Genomic DNA, 21,341 nt, shown 5'->3' with positions numbered 1-21,341 from the left:
CAGTCACATTATGCTATGCCCATCCATGCTATCCAATATCCAATATCCAATATCCAATATCCAATCCATCCAATCCATCATTTCATCCAGAATTCAAACCGGGATATCCGCTAACTCGCTCAATCAAAAACCTAATTACAACTCCCTGTCCAAGTACCCATATCAATCCAATCCGTAAGTCCAAACAAAGTCGGGTCGTCAAGCTATGCCCGCACCAACTTCCGCTCCCGCTCTCGTTCTCGTTCCTGCTCGCGCTCCCGCTCCCGCTCGTTGCTCACTTCATGTCCCTCCTTCACCGCCGCCGCCACCCGCGTGTGGTGGTCCACCGTATCCAGAATTGCCTGCATCAGCCGCTGGTTGGCATCCGGGTCGTCGTCGTCCGCCTCCGCGTGCCGATGCAGGCTGACTCGTCGCTCATGGCTCATCCCGCTGCTCCCATGCATCTCGCTCATGGCCCGCCGCGGTGACGTCTCCTTGGCGAGCGCCATCCCCGCAACCGGTCCTCCTGTCGGCGCAGACTCGCGGCGCACGCTGTACTCGGACGGCACCTCGCGCTCACGAGGTCGCTGCTCCGTCTCGGGCAACATCGGTCCAGACACCGGTGTCGGGGCCGCCGTCGACGGTGGTGCTGCTGCCACGGGAGTAGGCAGTGGATGGGTCGAAGAGGCCTCCTTGGACGAAGGCGGCTCCTCCGCTCGTTCCCGGGACGTACGGTCGACCCGTGTCTCGCGCAGCTCGTCCTCTTTGACGTCCTTCCAGGAACACTTGGCATGCTTCTTGGTGCACCCCATGCAGGCAGTCAGGTTCTTCAAACAATCCATGTGTAGCCGGCGACACCGATCGCAGGGCGGCAGGATGCGCTCGCCCCGTGAGAGATCTTCCATGCGCGCCACCATCTCCATCTTGTGCGGGCCGCCATCATCCTTTTCGTGGTGGTGGGACTTGGGCGGTGGCAGAAGCGAGGAGGGTGTATTGGGAATGGCAACCGTAGCGGGTGCCGGAGTGTACAAGTTGTAGTCCGCCGCATCCGATGCTCGCGGCCGCGGCCGGGACGACTGCCGACTACTGGAGCCGGGGCCCTCTTCATAGCTGCGCGCCTGGCGATCCTGGGTAGTAAAGAACTTCTTCATGAGCTCGGCGCGGGTCGTCGGCGAGGCGCCTTTGATAGAGGTGCCGTTAATGATAGTAACATTGTCCGTATTGGAATGCGAGAACATGAATTGCGACGACAGCGCATTCTCCTCCACAGTGGCTTCTCCGCCGCCGGGCCGGCCGGCATTCACGGCAACGAAACCAGTGGAGGGAGACTGGGCGCTGGCAGGGGTGCTACCATTCGGGTTCTGAGCATGGCCATTGGCATCGCGCCAGGCAGGGCTGATGGAACGATGTTGGTGCTGCTGTCGCTGCGAGTGGAGCGACATGTCGTTCTCCCGGCGGGTGACGATTGCCGTCCGGCGGTTCTTCAGACGGTGATTCAGTTGTCGAGCGCGGGCAGACACTAGCAACGATGATTAGTTTAGCTCTTAGAAAAAAAAAATCTGTATCAGACATACCCTGGTCGGCCATCTGGATGATCTGCTGGAGGTTCTTCTCCAGAATCTCCAATGCGCCCAATTCCTTCTCCTCATCCTCAATGATCGGCTGCGGGGGGATCATCTTCTGGGGCATCCCCGAGGCGATCAACACAAAATCCTCCTCGCTGATCTCCACGCGACACTGCTTGGTGTAGAATTGACACACTCGCACCCCGTTGCGCGATTTTTCCAGGTTGAACTGCTCGGGCTTGTTCTTGGCAAACTCGACCACATCCAGCCAGGTCACGTTGGGGGAGTCCTTGCCATGCGACTTGAGCACGCGAGGCGGTCCATCGAACAAGCGCTCGAAGCGCTTGATCAGGATGGGCCCCAGCGGACAAGCGCCCAAGTTCCCGGCGATGCTTTCGTGACGATGTAAGACGCCGTCGTACTCGCCAATGAGATGCACAATGGCGGGCATGGTATCATCGACGGAGACGAGAGGAAGGTTATCCGGGTATTGGCGGGCGAGGTAGTTGATCTGCAGGTGATTCGAATGGGTTTTGGGAACCTTGGACGCGATAGGAGGGAAATCGCCGGACGGTGAGCGCGGTCGTTTACTGGACGGCTCAGCCGTCGCGGTTCTGGACTCCATGGTGATGCCGGGAGGTAGCAGGCAACTCCAAGGAGGAAGTGAGGTAGGGAAATCCGGGTGGATTGCGACAAAGCGAAGAGTCGCGGAAAATACGGGGCAGGGAGGGGGGGAGGGATAAATGGGGAGGAACCCAGAGAGGAAAAAAGGGTTTATAGAGGAAATGAGTAATGAGAATACTGGCGAAAGACGGGTTGCCGATGGCGGAGCATCAGGCTCCAGAGTGCGGGTTCAGGTTCAGCCACTGGGCAGCGCGTGCTGCGTTTGAGTTAGGTAATCGGCGACCCCAACGGAAAAAAAAATAACTTGGGAAAATGGGGGGAGGGGGGAGGATCCAGTGTCGGAAGGGAAGAAAATGTGGGGGAGGAAGAGTACCCAGAGAAGGAAGAGTAGAGAAGGGAAGAAGTGGGAGAAAAGAAGAGGGAGTGGAAGGGGAAGGGGGAGGAGGAAGAGGAGAAGAGGAAGAGAGGAAGAAAGAGAGAGAAGGATGGAGAGGAGAGAAGATAGGAACCGGAGAGGAGGAGAGGAGAGAGGAGGGAAGAGGAAAAGATGGGGGAGAGAGAGAGGCAAGAGAAGGAAAGTTAGAAGGAAGACGAACCGACAGGCAAAGGCGGACGGAGTTACGGCCGGGAGGAAGAGGGTTGGGGGAAGCCGTTGACCAGGTTAGTTTTCTAACTAGTAAGTAATGAATGATACAAAAAGGCGCAGGATAAGGACTGGATGGGACGATATCTATTTCTATTTACTAACAACTAACAACTAAGTACTACTAGCTGTAGCAACACCAGCAAAAAAAAAAGAATGTCCCAACCAGCAGCAGCAGCAGCAACAACACTAAAATCGATTGCAGAGACGGGATGGTGGAAGTGATGGCCAATGATACCGCCGAATGGATGCTGGTGACGCTGCGGATGGCGGAACGGGCGAGAGGATGGGATGGGATGGGATTGATAGGGAACTAATGAAAGGACTGGGAGAGTGAGTGACTGACGGACAAGATAGTAAGTTAGTAAGTTACCTACTGGAGATGGCCGAGTGGACCGAGCTAAAAGGCCTGCAAGTGGGTGATGGCGATCTTCCGCAAAACAAATTGGTAGCCTGATCGAGCCTGGCCGATAGGGATGTCTTTCTTCTGTCTGTCTGTCTGTCTGTCTTGTATCCCCGCTGAGTTCCTGCGTGATCCGAGTCTTCATCTAGATTGGATTCCCCCCCTTCCATGGACTTGAGACTGGAGTAGTCTCTTCATTGACTTATGATGGCTAACAATACAACAACCAACTTCCACTCCTCTCCTGCCAAAACTAGCGAGAGGAATTGACGAGTGACCGGTTATCGCTTACCTAAGGTAGGGCGGAGTCCCGCCGGGCTCTTCCGCTGGTCATTTAACATACATAACATGTCATAACCATACGTCAATACGCCGCCCATGCGCCCGTTATCAAGGCAGTTCCAGGCCGGGGCATGAACCGACAACTTTCCAGTAGGGCCGGTTATTGGGGCCCATGTTTTGAGTAAATAGACACCCTCAATGAATGAATGTATGGCAGAAACTAGCCAGTATACGAACACACTAACTGACCCCGATGTTACATCTCCGACAATTCCCCTCTCCCTACTCCCTACTCCCCTACTCCCCTTATCATCAGCATTGACATAGTTCCGATTCCAAGCGTATGTATGTATGTATGTGTCTGGGGTTGCAATCCCCCTTGCGGCGGACTCCAGGGACAGACATGTAGAGCAGTAGGAGGATGACTGTCTGACACGTTGTCCTCTGGCGGCCAGGTGGAAGTTGCTTTGATGTTGGTGCTCCGTTTCCTTCCGGAACTTATCCAATGGGTATCGGTTTGGCTGGCGTCATGGGTTTCGTGATTGTGCACCAGTTGGGAGGCCGCTCGGAAGCCGGCCTGGACCAGCTCATCCTTTCGGACGGGGGTCGCGCTCCGCCCGTGCTGAGCCGGTGCCAGTCGATCAGAGAGCTTCGGTTTCATACCCTCCCATTAGTTTTTTTATACACGACTCATTGTTTGGATTTGCATAGTAGCTGATGGGGAAGCTTCTCCTTCTTCCCAGTGTGAGACATTTCATAGGATCAATCGGATGAAGATGGTTGCCTAAAAAGCCTTTTCATCAAACTGGACCAGCAAAGGCCGGGCTGTGATGGGCGCGTGTGTCCGACACTGGCCGGGTTCCAGCCCCCCCACGATACGCGCTAACCCGGGCCGGTGGTCAGGTACTGTCAGGATGAGAAATATGACAGATGTTGTGTATTGTTACCGTCATTAATTGCCAGGAAGTTCAAAAGAGTTTTCCGATCTCCTCCCAGCGTCCACAGATCCCGTGACTGGCTCAACCTCGTGATTCACGCTTGTTTTGCTTGTTGCTGCGCTGCTGCTGCTACTGCTGCTTTTTGCTATTGCTGCGACAGCTGAAAATCCCTCATAGTCAAGAGTTTCCTACTGACTGTCTTCCTCCGCCCCCCGTGAAATTCCCGTCGGGCCCAATTTGGCATTTTCGTCCACACCGGTGTGCCATTTCCAGGGAGCTGCCGGCCAGTCCATTCCGTTTTCCCTTGTTTGGCCCATCTATTCACTACTAGCTGGTTCATCTCTGCATTTCCCCTCCTTCCCCTCATTTTCTTTACCCGACACCGCATTATCTAATCCACTCCCCTTCCTAATTGGACCAAACCCACCCTTTCACACATAATCTACTACTAAGTGCTTTCCCCCCTCCCAACCTAAACACTCCCTCCCAGCCAAGCCATGTCCGAAAGAGGCTCGTTCCGTGGAGGTGGTCGCGGCCGCGGCGGAGGCTATGACCGGTCTGGCGGTCGTGGCGCCCATAGAGGTGGCGGTGCTGGTGGCGGTGCTCAGCAGCAGCAACAGCAGGAGAAGCCCAAGAAGGAAAACATCCTCGATTTGAACAAGTACATGGACAAGGAGGTGCGCGTCAAGTTCAATGGCGGTCGTGAGGGTAAGACCCACCCTACTGTTACTGTACAATGCTTTGGCTAATCATCATGTCCAGTTGTTGGTCTGCTCAAGGGATACGACCAGCTCATGAACCTGGTCCTTGACGATGTTAAGGAATCCATGCGCGGTAAGCCCCTGCAACAATCTCCCCACTACTACTCCCTACTGACCCTCCCAGATGACGAGGGTAACGAGAACACTCGCTCGCTGGGACTCGTCGTGGCCCGTGGCACCATCATCGTCCTGATCTCGCCCGCCGACGGCAGCGAGGAGATTGCCAACCCCTTCGTGCAACCCGAAGAGTAATCACGTGCTCTGGAGGTCGATAGGCCGATATCAGAGCAACTTGGCGGTTTGTTGGTGCCTGATGCGGTGTTCCCTTGGAGTGACCAGCCATGTGCATTGCCCCGCACAATTGACGACAATGGTTGCAGCACTCATCCGCCTCACGTCCTGCTGGATGTGGTCGATGGGTCTGCGTCTATCTTGATGTTGCCGTCCACCACGGACGGTGGACGGAATCTTACTATACACATCCTACGAAGGCAGATGATGAAATGTATTATGTGCGCCCTGAGCGTTGACTTGTACCTGCATGAAGCCATGCATAGCACAATACCAGAATATACTACATAGTAATGGCGGGCACTTGACTGCCTACAATCAGCTTACTTTCCGCTCCTGTGTGTGGTCATGACATCATCATCTGTCGTCATGAACAACCTGTCGATTTCTCCAATGTGCTGCCGTGTATGATGCTGTAAACCCTAATGTTAAAGTTAGTGCGTTTCACCATAATAATATTTGTATCCTCTTCATGATGTTACTGAGCATTAGGCTCAGCCCGGCAGAGGGGTCTAGGCCCAGCTGGCCTGCCCTCGTCTAGATAGAAATTAACTGATCCCTGCAACGCATGCCAACGAGCAGCCTTGTCTGCAAAAAACACCATCAATATCTTCTCCATTTGCATAATCTGGCCATCCCATAATGAAAATTCCCCTCTGGGCCCTCGTGGCCTTGCCCTTCACCACCGCCCTCGTCTCCCCCTATTACCAGAATCCCCTCCCCGAAGATGATCATAGTATCACCATCGCCGACGACAACATAGACTCCGACCTAATCAATGGCATCACCACCACCCTCGCAACAGCCCTCGACGACCTCACAACCGACATCTGGCCCACCATCGTGAACAACTTCCTCAACTACAACAACCCTAGTGATTCACCCCATCCCTACGCCCAGCAGCACGTCTCCGAACTCGCTCCGCCCTTCCGCCATCCCACTCCACCCCCATATCTCCGCCACCCCGCATCCAATAAGACCCTCTACGACCTCATCCTCTCCAACCCGGATACTTCCATTCTCGCTCACTTCATCCGCAACGACCATCACCTAACAACCCTCCTCAACAACACCTCGACCAACCTCACCTTCTTCGCTCCTACCAACAAAGCCTTTCGTAAACTCCACCATCACCATCACCATGAACATAATACCAACAACAATAATAAAGAAACCCACGCCCGCATCCACCACATCCTCACCTACCACGCCGTGAAGGGCTCCTATCCCATCGACAAACTCGTCCATTCTCCCACCATCCCGACCTATATCCACACTGAACATACTGAACATACCCTCCCTCAACGCATCACCGTCCGCCCAATCCTAACCCGCGACCTAATGCTCAACTTCCACAGCCGCATCATCTCCCTGGATAAACACGCCTCCAATGGAGTTCTCTACCACATCGACTCGGTTCTCATGCCTCCTCCTTCTACCCACACCGTACTTATAACTCCCTCCTTTGTACAGAACTGGTCTGGATAGGGTACTTACCACCAGCTCCGATACAAATACCATTACCGATACCAGCAGAAGCAAAAGCAAGAACCTTCAACAAAGCCCTAACTATCCAAGATGACTACCAAACACAACCACAACCACAACACAGTCAAGAAGAAGAAGAAGAAGACGGAGGAGGAGGAAAAAGAAGAGGATTAACCTTCCTCCCCACCAACCCCTCCTTCACGACAACATTCACCCCCGAAGCCCCTCACCTTCCTTTTCTTCCCCCCCGAGGGGGGTAAATACCACATTGTGGTTGGCGGGCGAGACGCTCTACTCGGATCAGCTGTATGCCAAGACACGGTGATATACTTCCCCTCCCACTGGGGGATAAATCTGTGTTTCATATAGGGATGGAGAGTGTATTACACAGATCTCAGTCACATATTGATATTGATATTGATGATGATGATGATGAAGGCAAGGCGGAGAGGCTCTTCATCGATGGGAACTGTCACGGCGTGTATCAGTTTCTCCTCCGGGTAAATGGGTATCAGGGTGTCAAGGCGGGGGAATTGTCGACTGCAGAAGGGAGTATGTTTGTTTTGAGTGGGGGGAGGGTGTTGGTGCCGCCGAAATTGAATTGGGGGATGGTGGTGGGTATTTGATGGGGGTGGAGGAGGTGAGGGAGAGGGTGGGGGGTTGGTTGGGTCATGGTGGATGAGTGATTTATTGTGCTTTGTGAGGGAGATACTTTAGTTTTGAGGTTTGAGGTAATTGTATCTTTTATTGATTGTAGATAGGGACGGTGGTCGGGGGAATTGTCTTTCCTTTTGGTGTTTTGGTGTTATTGTGCTTGTTACACTGCACTGATGATACTATAGTGGAATAAGCTGCAAGTGAACTTCAATCTCATATATTTCTAACTATGGCGTACTTATCTGTCTTAATATTCTTCTTCGTCACTGCTGTATAAACCTGCCTTGATCCATCGTCCAGCCAGCACATCAATATTGAAGTAGGCTTTTAATGATAAGTATCATCGGCAGTAAAAATAGTCAATGTAGACATATCAGATCCTCGCTGGAACATAGGAAACATATTCCCTCCACCATGATTTCAATCCAAGAATATCCACCCTCCCATCCATCCATCTGACATTTAAGAATAGGCCAGCCCGAGTGCATGACACTCATCACATACCATATTGCGGTATATGTATGTAGCAGATGCATAGTGTCAAGTCCTGTCAGACTACTCAATGCAGCCTCCTACTGGCCGAAGGCTTCAGCAGCGCCTGGAAAGACGATTCCAGAGCTTTCTTCAGCTCCTTATAGCTGACCACGAAGCAACTCTGCTCGTCGCGGCTGATCAAGGTGATTTTTTCGTCGGTGCCTGCGTCCAGTTTATTCAGGCACATGAGCACATGGCCCAGGTCGACGACTGGATCGCCCTGCGCGTCAACCTGGTGGAAGACGTAATCGCGGAAGATCTTCAAGAAGTACCGCTCGCCGTTCTCGGACCATTGACGATCGTGCTCGTATTCGGGTCGCTCGTTGATGAAGTTCAGCTTCGTCATGAGCCGGACGAGGCGGCCGTTCTCGAGTTCGCGACTCAGGTCGGAGGTCAATTGGTCGTCGAGGTGAAGGGCGGAGTCGAACGTCGACATCAGTGTCGATGAGATGCCGGTGATAAAAATGTCAATATTCCTTTCCTGGTCCTTCTGGAGCCCGTTCAGCAGCCAGAAGACCGAGTTTTTCAGCTGCGCAGTGTATGCGCGTGTGAAGTGCTCCATGGCCTTGGTAGGGTTGTGCATTACATTGGGCTGGTTGGCGCCCAGGGTGACGATGAGCTGTCCAAAGTTGACCAAATCCTGCCGCTGCAGTTCGGCCAGAGATCGCTGAGTGTCGAATTGAACCACATCCATTATGGCGCAGGCGTTGAGACGAATGCGGTTCCGTCCGGTCAAAAGGATCTTGCTTGGGTCAATGATCCTGGCAGCCAATTGACTGGCATGGATCGCTTTCAGAGCATTGGCAATCTGAGTCATGTAACCCCAGAGAACCTGTTCCGGGATGTGCGTGTTATGGCGACCTTGGAACCGGTTTCCGGCGCCAAGGTGCTGTTCAGCCAGCGTCTTCGACAATGGGTGATAGTCGGTGACAAAGATCAAGGAGCTGTCCTGAAAGCTTCGGCTAGTAAACGCATCGTGGACTGTCACGACACTACCGTTGCAGACACGCTTCCAAGCTTGCACGGAGCGGATGGCCTTTTCGTTCGTCAACCGGAAACCTATATACGAGTTAGTATCCTGATAATGGCATGGAAAGGATTACAGTACCCTCGAGTCTCCGGAGAGCGTAAAAGTTTCCGTCCTTACTGGACTGGGCTTTGTACACCCAGCTGGGGAAGCCAAAGATGGTAGCGTTCTTCTGATGGTTGAGATCGAGCGGGACAAGAGAGTGGAAGTAATCGACCTGAGCTGGGAGCTGAGTATCTGATATCAAGTCAGCATCGTCAACAAATCGCACTCATATGTCAGCAACGTACTTGGCAGTGTCTGGAGCGTGGCTGCTGCCTTCTTCTGCATTTCCTCCCGTAGGTCATTAGGGAGGAAAAGGTCGTGTACGTTTCGCTGATAGCCTAACGTATTCTGACTGTGAGGCCCAATCGGGGCATACATGTGATATTGGACCTAACACTTGATTAGGATAAGCTCCGTACCACAGATAAGAAGTGGCTTACTGGCTGCTGGAATCCAGACTGGTTGGCGAAGAACGCTGCTCCGTTCAACGCTGCAGCAGTGTCATGCGAGAAAGGATTGGCCTGCACCGGGCCGACGGCGTTTGCGGCGGAGAGGGGATTCGGGGCGGTCACAAAAGGGTCGAAAGCGCTCGTGCTGGGAACACCGGCAGTCCCATTACCTTGCAGGGAGCCCTAACCAATTAGCATTGCAAGCACGTACACTTCGAGCAGGATGACCACAGCAAATGACATGCGAAGCAGTCAACCTCCGTGGGACACCTCGATCTGGCAGCCTTACTATATGTGCAGTATCAAATCCCTGAGGTACAAATTCTTGTACCTCTGCCACAGACCAATCGGGAGTCATTGTACCCGGGCGAGTAGTAGGGGTGCTGGAGTTGGATCCTGATTGTGGTCAGATTCCGCTTCGCATCCCGGAAACCGTTAGGGCATACGTGATGATATACTTCTAGGTTGGAAGGGAGCTGCGCTCGCAGCCTTGGGCGAGATCGTAGCCATTTTCTTCATGGTTGCTGATTGGGAAGTGGGCGATGATCCGTTCGACGACAATATGGATGGGGTAAAACTAGGGGAGTCGACGTTCAGACGTTTCTTATTACTGCAAGATGAGTAAGTCATCCTCCTCTCTGACTCCAACATTGCGCGCCTCTCCCGGAAGTGCCAACCTGTCTGATTGATATCCTGAATTCACTTTATGCGGGTCGTGATTGAAGGCGCACCCTTCACAAGCAATCGGACGGTTAGACGGATCCTAGCGAGCATGAAGAGGAACAATAGGCAAGGAATGGCTAAGCACCTTTATCTTCGTAGCGACATCGGCCATATATGGTCACGTTGCGACACAGCGTATCTTTGGCGTTCTCTGTAAGGTCAGGATGACGACTATGTTAGCTGATGCCGCCGAAAGAAGCAAAGGCCGACGGGAGCATTGAATCATAGTCCGTTGCCCGAAGCCGACATTTGAATCATAGTCCAACTAACCTCGTCCCTTCATCTTCGGAGACCCCGTACCACGACGGGCGTCTTCCAGCGTTGCAGACTTTCCCGTGGTAGCCATGATAAGTTCGTTATCCACAGTTGGGCGCGGATCAACGGACAGGTATGTCCATTGAGTCAAGGAATATCGGGCGACCTAAGATATCGAGAGGAAACCACATTCCTCTATGGAGAAGACCCGTAAACTAGCTCGACAATCCGAGATGCCCTCGGAGACGTTGTCGAGGCGATGTTTCACTGATGGCAGGGTAAATGTTCCGCAACAGCCAAGGACGGCTGGGATGGCGAGATTGGGCGCCCTTTCGAGCGTCAGACGGTGGGGGAACAGCCAAAACAATTGAGAATAAACGTCCGGAGACAGGAACGGACGAAGATCTCATGCCATGGATGGTGACAAGGCAGTAAGACCGCAAGGCAGCATCCGAACCAAGGGCGGCGCGGGGGGGAGGGAGTGGGAGGGGGAACTTGGACGGGAGTGCGTCGAACTTCCGTCCCGTGCACGGACCACTCGTGCGTCAAGCGCGCGTCTAGCGTGGCTCCCACCGGCCATGACGGAGCTGTCCTTCTGAGGCCAGCTAGTACTATCGTTCATTCCCCACGACTTCCCCTCCCTACCATCTTCCCTAACTACAGCCCGATTTGCATCTGTGGCGGTATTCTGCATGTCCTGAGCATTCTTTAGGAGCTCGCTACTTCTTCTGTTTTTAGCTCCCTCTCTTTATCCTCAATAACTAGGCTATTCTGACGCACACGACTCCCCGCGGCTCACCTATACCTCGTCACTCACGCCAGTTTCCCTGGCCTCGCTGCTCCTCTTCCAACCATTCATTTCATGGATGAGATCATCAATTGACCATGTCCACCTCCGGGCTTGATATATCCCAACTCTCCGACAGCGAGAGGTCCGCTCTCGAGACGTATACTGCGGTCACCGGTCAGGAACATTCGGAAGCCATTCCTTTGTTGCGCCGCTCACAATGGAACGTGCAGGTAAGCCCGGGTGACGATATACTACCTCTAGATGCCTTGGGAACTAAGTATTTGCTGCCTCCAGATTGCCATCTCCAAGTTCTTTGACGGCGAAGGGCCGGATCCCGTCGAAGAAGCCCGCGCTGCTCTCAACTCCCCTCCTCCGCGACCCGCCCGACAGACCCAAAACCTCATGAGTGATGACATTGCTGCGCAGTTTACTCCGACACCCCGTGCTGCTGAGCCAGCTCCCCGGATAAATACACAGCCTGAAGACCAGTCGGTCTATCGCCCGCCTTTTATACTAGCTCTGCTGTTTACTCCGCTCAACCTCCTCTATCGACTACTCTACAGCTCCTTCCGCCTATTCGGTGCCTTGTTTCCCTTTCTTCCGCGCCTCTTTAACACGACGGCGAATCCTGCTCTTCAAGGCTCCCGGAGAAATACTAACGGTCGCCGGCCCTTGGGTCCCAAAGACACGGCCGCCCGGTTCATCCGGGAATTCGAGGAAGAATATGGCACCAACTCGATCAGTTTCCTCGAGAACGGATATAACATGGCATTGGAGAAAGCCCACCGGGACCTCAAGTTCCTCCTAGTCGTACTTCTTGCCCCTGAGCATGATGATACGAATGGCTGGGTCCGAGACACACTTCTGTCTCGCGAAGTGACCGACTTTGTGAATGACCCACAAAACAACCTACTTGTCTGGGGAGGGAATGTTCAAGACTCTGAGGCTTATCAGGTTGCCAACTCCCTCCGCTGCACCAAGTTTCCCTTCGCAGCCGCTTTAGTCCATACTCCGAACGTTTCCTCGAATGCGATGTCGGTTGTGTCGAGGATATCGGGAACGACGTCCCCTGCTGAATTTGTGGAGAAACTTCGATCGGCCATTTCGCAGCACAAGGAGCCTCTCGAGCGCATACGGTCAACCCGGGCAGAACAGCAAGCCTCACGCAGCCTCCGTGAACAGCAGGACTCCGCCTACGAGCGTTCCCTGGCCATCGACCGCGAGCGGGCGAGACAGAGGCGGGAAGCCGAGGCGGCCCGACAGAGGGAAGAACAAGAGGCGGCCGAACGTCAAGCGGCCGAGGAGAAGCGCATACAGGATCTTCAGCAATGGAAGCAATGGCGGGCACAAACCATTCCGGAGGAGCCTGGACCGGACGTCAAGGACGCTGTACGCATCAGTATCCGACTGCCTTCTGGCGAGCGTGTCATCCGCAAGTTTGCGCCTGACGCGTCGCTTGACGAGCTCTACGCTTTTGTTGAATGTTACGATATCCTGAAGGAGCCAACAGAAAAGGCTGCAGAAGCAGTGAAGCCGGAGGGCTTCGAACACCAGTATGGGTTCCGGCTGGTTTCACCCATGCCGCGGGTGGTCTACGAAGTGGAAGCTGGGGGATCAGTGCGGGACAAGATCGGCCGAGGAGGGAACCTTCTAGTCGAACCGATCGATGACGGCAGCGACGAGGAGTCAGAAGATGAGGCATAAGCTTTTCGACTCACGGTTGTAACTGTATTGTTTTCGCATCCTGGCTGCATGGCGCAAGAATGGAGCTGTCCGGGTGATTTGCAGATACTTTCCAGCACTTTGACTATTTTAGTATGTAATAACAAAGATCACGATAATGACACGGAACAACAAGGTGCCAACGGCCCCAGTGACGCTATGCCACCCTGCAGAAAGAGCCTCTGTGCGCGGGAGTGGTCCCCAAACTCAATTTCTTGTAGAAGATACTTCGAGTAGTGAGTGTGGTCATGTGCGGTTGGTTCTCGCCGGGGAGGCCCGACAGCACGGGATCTTGGCCATCCGAAGGCAGACCGATGCTGATGCGTTAGCCTCATTTTTTTACTCTGCCAATTAGTAATGCTAGCTGTGTGTAACTATGAGACATGATGAGCTCGTATGAGTCACATTGTTATCATTGTCGGGGCTGCATGCTGATCCTGCCGTGGTCTTAACTTTACCCCACTTATAACTTTATATTGAATTCGGAGTGACACAACACCCGAAGGGCGCGAAGTCAGGACCCCGCGGTTCCCGAAAAGGGCATTCCGGCCAGTGATGATGCTCGGAAATATTAGGCAGGGAGGAGCACCTACGTATTCCTTCATATATTGGGCATATTAAGTAAGGAATCTCACCGTGTTGAGCGGTGATTGGAAATAATCTGGAGCTTGGACTCGAGTCTGGAGATGAGTCGGTGCGCTCTACAATGAAGGTAGGCGCACAGGGATGTGTGAAGAATATCCACATAGTTGATACATAGCCTGCTGTCAACCTAGAACCACAGGTGCCACATATTCAGCCCTCCCAGCAGCGATCATATGTGGAGTGAACTCATGACACAGAGCCGCTCTAATCTCGAGTCTGTAAATAAGCTAGCTAGCTACCTTCAGGCTGCATATCTATAACTTCAAATCGTGCATTAAGCTGCTCATGCTGGAGCATAGCTGAGTCATTAATATAGAAAATGGTGCATAAGGATCTGTACCGCAACATCGGATCGTGAGGTCTCCGATACGGTACCGTAAAGGGGGCAATTAGAGACTAAATGGCCGGGCCTCGGAAGGCTGGAGTCCCGCCCCACTCCGCCCCACCCAGAAGCTGCCATTCCTGTTTGGGACAATGGCCGCTCAGCCCCGAACCTCGTTTTCGCCACGTTTTAGGGAAAATTCGCACACTTGGAAGTCTGGAAAACTGGATTTGCTTATTAGCGATTTAACTATTGTGCGAAGGATCCGACTCCTTATTTGATGATTCAGAATTGTTGTTCGTTGCTACGTAGCGTAAGCTTATCGATAGGTCTATGTGCAGGCTTGTTTCTTTTTACTTTCTTGGAGGGTTTCTCAGGAAAATTTTCCGAGTTCCTAACAAGAGATTGTGTGACATGAGCGACATGTGACTAGTATTTATCACTTATCTTCATGCATGCAATCATCATGCCTAAATATTGCCTGAAGCATACTTGATATTGTTAAAGTACTACACTACACAATGTCCTTCATGGCGGTGTAAGAAGAGATAAAAAAGTAAAGCAGCTAAAATTCAAGCATTGTGATGATTGAGATATCTGTAGCAAACCGTCAGGAACTATTTATCACCATGGCCAGTGACCGTTACCAACGTCAGGACTAGAGACAGATGATATAGATAGATCGCGGGAGCTCAATAATTTCCGTCCCCAGATCATAGTAACATCGGAATTAGTAGCTAACAGGGGTATTGGGGTGGGTATCTCCGGGACCACCAGAAACTCTAGTGTAGTGCTTCGAGGGCCTCGTTTAGCCTGGCGTAATCGGCGTATTGTCGTATTGCTGCCGGAGGAAATACGCACGGAGAGGCCTGCCTGAAGGTACCGAGAACAAGGCCCACCACCGGCGCAGTCAATCCTGGGATCCGCCCGGATAACCTCTCGTTCCTGGCCCCGATTCGTCCAGAAGCCTCTTCTCAAAACTTTCCGTCTCAAGTCGCCATTCTGCGCTGCCTAACACTAAAAACGGGGGGTGAAGCCCAGACCTCTAAGACCCGCTACCCAAGGTTTTTCTGTCGCCCTCTTTCCTCTTTCATTATTCGCAGATATTACTTTGCGACTTACAATTTAAGAGCGTTCAGTGTATTACGGGGCACACGTCTTTTGGAGGGGGCCGTTTTCTAGTAGCTCCAGGTACTGGATACTTTTTATGCTTAGCGGCTGCCACTTATTTCTCTACTGCTGCTATCTATCAATTATTTCCTCCCCCTCACTCTCACCTGTCACTCTTTCACTCGCCTCCACGGAGGATATTTCCCCCCTTCATCTTTCTTGATATTCCTGACATCTATTCTTATAATTCTGAATATCTCTCCTAATCGTCTTTTCTCCACACCTCCTTCTTTTTCTCTCTCCTCATACTCTTCTCCTATGCTACTGGCATCTTCTCGTTGACCGGCTCAGTCTGAGACTGCGTGTCTCCATATCTAATCACCATGTCGCTTCTAGGCACTATAAATCCTAATTTTAATCCCGGCCGTTCGGTGGAATCCCACGGCGGCCATGAGAACGAGAATGAAGGCGCTCAAGCCGAGAGAGCTGCTGCCGTGAACGAAGGAACTGAGCACTTGGTTCGCGAGGAGCACACAGTGTACACGACCCATCATGAAGAGCGTCACACAAGTCTCTCCCCAGAATCTGGCAGATCCGAGAAGAAGGGAACTGCCTGGGGTATGGACGGAAGCACCTTGAGCACTGCTGAAACCGCCATGGAGAAACGCGATTACAGCAGCGAAGACGCCGATGAAGATGAAGAGGAAAAAGCTGCCGAAGAGGAGGTCACTCGACTTGCACAGCAATTGACTCGTCAATCGACACGGTTTTCTGTCAGCAACAACGCGGAGAACTCGTTTCTGGAGGTGAAGGACGACTCCACGCTGAACCCGCACAGCCCCAACTTCAAGGCAAGGCACTGGATGAAGAATTTGTTGGCGCTTTCGTCTCGCGATCCGGAACGCTATCCCAAGCGTGAGGCGGGTGTCTCCTTCCAGAACCTCAGTATCCATGGTTTCGGTAGTCCTACAGATTACCAAAAGGATGTTTTCAACTCCGTGTTGCAGGTTGGTGCCCTTATGCGCAAGCTGACGGGTACTGGGAAGCAGAAGATCCAGATCCTCCGCGACTTCGATGGTCTTGTCAGGAGTGGTGAAATGCTGGTGGTCCTCGGTCGTCCTGGTAGTGGATGCTCTACCTTCTTGAAGACCCTTGCGGGTGAGATGAACGGTATCTACATGGACAAGCAGTCTGAATTGAATTACCAGGGTATCTCGGCCAAGCAGATGCGGAAGCAGTTCAAGGGCGAAGCTATCTATACCGCGGAAACCGATGTCCACTTTCCTCAACTGACTGTCGGCGACACCCTCAAATTTGCTGCCCTTTCTCGCTGCCCACGGAACCGTTTCCCCGGAGTCTCGAAGGAGCAGTATGCTACTCATATGCGTGATGCTGTGATGGCTATGCTTGGTCTTTCGCATACCATCAACACCCGTGTCGGTAACGATTTCGTCCGTGGTGTGAGTGGTGGTGAGCGCAAGCGTGTCAGTATCGCTGAAGCTACTCTTTGTGGAAGCCCTCTACAGTGCTGGGATAACAGTACTCGTGGTTTGGATAGTGCGAACGCACTCGAATTCTGCAAGACTTTGAATCTGATGACCAAGTACGCTGGTGCCACAGTGGCTGTGGCCATTTACCAAGCCTCCCAGAGTGCTTATGATGTCTTCGACAAGGTGACTGTGTTGTATGAGGGCAGACAGATCTACTTCGGTCCTACCGATGAAGCCAAGGAATTCTTCACCAACATGGGATTCGAATGCCCTGAGCGTCAGACCACCGCTGATTTCCTGACCTCCCTGACCAGCCCTGCTGAGCGCATTGTGAAGCCGGGTTACGAAGGCAAGGTTCCACGCACCCCTGACGAGTTTGCCGCCGCCTGGAAGAGCAGTGAGGCCTACAGTAGGCTGAAGAGACAAATTGCTGAGTACAATCAAGAATTTGCAATTGGTGGAGAGTCGCTTGGCAAGTTTATTGAATCTCGCAAGGCCATGCAATCGAAGAACCAGCGCGTCAAGTCTCCCTACACCATTTCTCTTTACGAACAGGTCAAGCTCTGCTTGATTCGAGGATTCCAGCGACTACAAGGTGATGCCAGTTTGACCATCTCCCAGTTGGTCGGAAACTTCATCATGGCCTTGATCATTGGAAGTGTCTTCTACAATTTGCAACCGGTGACCTCTAGTTTCTATTCCCGTGGTGCTCTTCTCTTCTTCGCCGTCTTGCTCAACGCCTTCTCCAGTGCTCTTGAGGTGAGCTCAGCAACCTCCTCCAACTTCGCATACTTAATCAAACAGACTAACCGCGATGATAGATCTTGACCCTGTATGCTCAACGTCCGATTGTCGAAAAACAAGCCCGCTACGCCATGTATCACCCATTCGCCGAAGCCATCGCATCAATGCTTTGTGACATGCCTTACAAAGTTGGAAATGCCATCATCTTCAACATTACTCTATATTTCATGACTGGTCTTCGTCGCGAACCAGGCGCATTCTTCGTCTTCCTGTTGTTTTCCTTCGTGACGACCTTGACCATGTCCATGCTTTTCCGAACTATCGCTGCCTCTTCTCGCACTCTTTCCCAGGCTCTGGTGCCCGCTGCCATCCTCATCTTGGGTCTGGTCATCTACACTGGATTCACCATTCCTACGAGATACATGCTTGGCTGGTCGAGATGGATGAACTACATCAACCCCATTGCCTACGGATTCGAGAGCTTGATGGTTAACGAATTTCATCATCGCCAATTCCTTTGCTCTGAATCGGAGCTGATTCCAAATTACTCGGGTGCTTCGATCGAGTACCAGATCTGTTCCACGGTTGGCGCTGTTGCTGGATCCAAGTACGTCCAGGGTGATGACTACCTTCACAAGAGTTTCCAGTACTATGACAGCCACAAGTGGAGGAACTTGGGTATCATGTTCGCCTTCATGATCTTCTTCATGACTACCTATCTGCTTGCCACCGAGTTCATCTCGGAAGCCAAGTCCAAGGGTGAAGTGTTGCTGTTCCGCCGTGGTCAAGCTCCACCTTCGCTCGACGATGTTGAAACGGCCCATCACGTCGCCGCAGACGAGAAGACTGATGGGTCTAATGGCCAGTCGAGCGCTGCTATTCAGAGGCAAGAGGCCATTTTCCACTGGCAGGACGTGTGCTACGACATCAAGATCAAGGGCGAGCCCCGGCGCATTTTGGACCATGTTGATGGCTGGGTCAAGCCTGGAACCTGTACTGCTCTTATGGTAAGCCTTCCAACCGGTTCATCAACGTACTATCGAGACTAACTAAACTTGCAGGGTGTTTCTGGTGCTGGTAAAACTACTCTTCTGGACGTGCTCGCAACCCGTGTGACAATGGGTGTTGTAACTGGTGAGATGTTGGTTGACGGTCGCCCTCGGGATCAATCCTTCCAGCGCAAGACTGGTTATGTTCAGCAACAAGATCTTCATCTTCACACTACCACCGTCCGGGAGGCTCTGCGCTTCAGCGCCATTCTCCGTCAACCCGCCCATGTCAGTCGTCAAGAAAAGCTCGATTACGTTGAAGAAGTCATCAAGTTGCTTGGTATGGAAGCATATGCCGATGCTGTTGTCGGTGTTCCTGGTGAAGGTAATTGATCCCCACAAACCCTGCTAGTGTGCTACAAAACTAATCCATTCTAGGTCTGAACGTCGAGCAGCGCAAGCGTCTTACTATCGGTGTTGAATTGGCAGCGAAGCCGCAACTACTTTTGTTCCTTGATGAGCCCACATCCGGTCTTGACAGTCAAACCTCCTGGTCCATTCTCGATCTCATCGATACCCTGACCAAGCATGGTCAGGCCATCCTGTGCACGATCCACCAGCCCTCCGCCATGCTCTTCCAGCGTTTCGATCGCTTGTTGTTCCTCGCTAAGGGTGGTAAGACCGTTTACTTTGGCGAAATCGGTGACAAGTCGTCGACTCTTGCTAGCTACTTCGAACGGAATGGTGCTCCCAAACTGCCTACTGAAGCCAACCCAGCTGAATGGATGCTTGAGGTCATTGGTGCTGCTCCTGGATCGCATAGTGGTATTGACTGGCCCGCTGTCTGGCGCGAAAGCCCCGAACGTCAGGGGGTACTTGATCACCTTGCTGAGCTGAAGTCTACTCTCTCGCAAAAGCCGGTCGATACTAGCAAGCAGGACCCTGGCGAGCTCAACGAATTCGCTGCACCCTTCTCTGTTCAATTGTGGGAGTGTTTGACTCGTGTTTTCTCGCAGTACTGGAGAACTCCTGTCTACATCTACTCGAAGATCGCGCTTTGCGTCCTGACATCGCTCTACATCGGTTTCTCCTTCTTCAAGGCGAAGAACAGTGCTCAGGGTCTCCAGAACCAGATGTTCAGTATTTTCATGCTGATGACCATCTTTGGTAACCTTGTTCAGCAAATTCTTCCCAACTTCTGTACCCAGCGTTCGCTATACGAGGCTCGTGAGAGACCCTCTAAGGCCTACTCGTGGAAGGCTTTCATGGCCGCTAACATCATCGTCGAGCTTCCATGGAACGCGCTCATGAGTGTCATTATCTTTGTATGCTGGTACTACCCCATTGGTCTGTACCAGAATGCTGAGCCCACCAACGCCGTCCACGAGCGTGGAGCTTTGATGTTCCTGCTGATCCTGTCCTTCCTCCTGTTCACCTCCACATTCGCGCATATGATCATTGCTGGTATTGAACTCGCTGAAACCGGTGGTAACATTGCCAACTTGCTCTTCTCCCTGTGCCTGATCTTCTGTGGTGTCCTTGCCACACCTTCCCAGCTCCCAGGCTTCTGGATCTTCATGTACCGTGTCTCGCCATTCACGTACCTGGTATCAGGCATGTTAGCTACCGGTGTGTCAGGCACGACTGCTACCTGCGAAGCTGTTGAATACCTTCACTTCAGCCCTCCTCCTGACACCACCTGCCAGAGCTACATGTCCAACTATATCAGCAGCTACGGCGGCTACCTCGAGAACCCGAATGCCACCTCCGACTGTTCCTTCTGTACGATCTCCAGCACAGACACCTATCTGGCCCAAGTGAACAGCTATTTCAGCGACGCATGGCGCAATTTCGGCCTGATGTGGGTCTACATTGCGTTCAACATCTTCGCTGCCGTGTTCATTTACTGGCTCGCTCGTGTGCCCAAGGGCCAGCGGACCAAGGCATAAAAGTGTGAATCTCTTTTTTTTCCTCTCCCTTCTTGCTCTCATCCTTTTCTTTTCGTGAACATAAATTCTTTGTTCTTGGTAACACTATCATGTATATTGGACATAATGCCTGTTAGATCCTACGTGAGATGGATACTTCGACATGTTTTGCTTATAAGCGTTTGCTAGATTTTCGTTATCATCATCTCTTACCCATGATACAATATTTCACTCACCTCACCCTTATTGTCTCCACTACTTTTTTCAAAACACTACAGATGTATATGGCATATTAGATCGAATAATAGATACAACAAACAACTCCATACTCGCTCAGATTATCAAACTCAACCCTTCCACAATATGATACTGTACACATTCCTAAATAGAGAGTCATCCTACCAAAACATACCCCCCCTCCCCCCACACAGACCCCTCTAGCAGCCAGCAATGACCACTCAACCTCATCTCATCTGACAAGCACCCTTCCCCTCAACGTAGTACAAAAATACCTTAACCCATCAATCATCCTTACCCTTCCTTCCACCCCGCCCCGCCCCACTCCGCTGCTAGTAATACGTAAGACCAAGAAACACGCGCCATAACCAAACCCTGACTCACTCACCTTCACCTAGTTATTTGTCAGTATGAGGTGCTCCATTCTCATACAGAATTTATACAGAATAAATATATATCATCCACTATCATGTTATCATATCATCTACTGATTGTAGAGTTACACAAAAATCATGTTTACGAGACCGCCCATTTAAATATCCAGAATATGGGTATTCAAATTTAGTCAGAACCCTACCCCACTTTGGAGAAAATGGGAAAAGGGTAAAGAAAAAAAGAGGGGTTTCCGACCCCATGATCTTGTAGGCTAAGAGACTATATGATACCCGAAAAAGTATTCGGGGGGTGTGGAAGAATTGTG

General features: G+C 52.1%; 7 protein-coding genes across 7 annotated transcripts; 4 read left to right on the top strand and 3 right to left on the bottom strand.

The window, feature by feature from the left end:
- Positions 1–203: 203 nt before the first annotated feature.
- On the bottom strand, positions 204–2,169 carry AKAW2_10382S (Zn(II)2Cys6 transcription factor domain-containing protein; the record flags this gene model as incomplete). The annotated part of the gene is made up of 2 exons (XM_041686568.1): positions 204–1,498; positions 1,554–2,169. 2 exons carry the CDS (start codon positions 2,167–2,169, stop codon positions 204–206), a joined length of 1,911 nt encoding a protein of 636 aa, XP_041537102.1.
- A 749-nt stretch (positions 2,170–2,918) lies between these two features.
- On the bottom strand, positions 2,919–3,359 carry AKAW2_10381S (uncharacterized protein; the record flags this gene model as incomplete). Its single annotated transcript, XM_041686557.1, has 2 exons — positions 2,919–3,136; positions 3,185–3,359. The coding sequence occupies 2 exons, from the start codon at positions 3,357–3,359 to the stop codon at positions 2,919–2,921; spliced, it is 393 nt and encodes a 130-aa protein (XP_041537101.1).
- A 1,572-nt stretch (positions 3,360–4,931) lies between these two features.
- Positions 4,932–5,447, top strand: LSM7 (putative small nuclear ribonucleoprotein (LSM7); the record flags this gene model as incomplete). The annotated part of the gene is made up of 3 exons (XM_041686546.1): positions 4,932–5,142; positions 5,197–5,268; positions 5,320–5,447. 3 exons carry the CDS (start codon positions 4,932–4,934, stop codon positions 5,445–5,447), a joined length of 411 nt encoding a protein of 136 aa, XP_041537100.1.
- A 681-nt stretch (positions 5,448–6,128) lies between these two features.
- On the top strand, positions 6,129–6,974 carry AKAW2_10379A (fasciclin domain-containing protein; the record flags this gene model as incomplete). The annotated part of the gene is made up of 1 exon (XM_041686534.1): positions 6,129–6,974. The coding sequence occupies one exon, from the start codon at positions 6,129–6,131 to the stop codon at positions 6,972–6,974; it is 846 nt and encodes a 281-aa protein (XP_041537099.1).
- Positions 6,975–8,190: 1,216 nt separating this feature from the next.
- Positions 8,191–10,755, bottom strand: PAN3 (PAN-complex poly(A)-binding subunit PAN3; the record flags this gene model as incomplete). Its single annotated transcript, XM_041686523.1, has 9 exons — positions 8,191–9,224; positions 9,274–9,429; positions 9,483–9,627; positions 9,678–9,869; positions 9,976–10,082; positions 10,133–10,296; positions 10,364–10,418; positions 10,495–10,560; positions 10,680–10,755. The coding sequence occupies 9 exons, from the start codon at positions 10,753–10,755 to the stop codon at positions 8,191–8,193; spliced, it is 1,995 nt and encodes a 664-aa protein (XP_041537098.1).
- Positions 10,756–11,549: 794 nt separating this feature from the next.
- On the top strand, positions 11,550–13,158 carry AKAW2_10377A (clathrin-mediated endocytosis regulator UBX3; the record flags this gene model as incomplete). Its single annotated transcript, XM_041686512.1, has 2 exons — positions 11,550–11,684; positions 11,749–13,158. 2 exons carry the CDS (start codon positions 11,550–11,552, stop codon positions 13,156–13,158), a joined length of 1,545 nt encoding a protein of 514 aa, XP_041537097.1.
- Positions 13,159–15,636: 2,478 nt separating this feature from the next.
- On the top strand, positions 15,637–20,425 carry AKAW2_10376A (pleiotropic drug resistance family ABC transporter; the record flags this gene model as incomplete). Its single annotated transcript, XM_041686501.1, has 4 exons — positions 15,637–17,502; positions 17,565–18,494; positions 18,549–18,861; positions 18,915–20,425. 4 exons carry the CDS (start codon positions 15,637–15,639, stop codon positions 20,423–20,425), a joined length of 4,620 nt encoding a protein of 1,539 aa, XP_041537096.1.
- Between the last annotated feature and the right edge of the window lie 916 nt (positions 20,426–21,341).

Source organism: Aspergillus luchuensis, chromosome 1 (assembly GCF_016861625.1).
Source record: "Aspergillus luchuensis IFO 4308 DNA, chromosome 1, nearly complete sequence".
Taxonomy (NCBI): Eukaryota; Fungi; Ascomycota; class Eurotiomycetes; order Eurotiales; family Aspergillaceae; genus Aspergillus; species Aspergillus luchuensis.
Note: the sequence above shows the minus strand (reverse complement) of the source record. Positions and strands in the feature narration are given on the sequence as shown.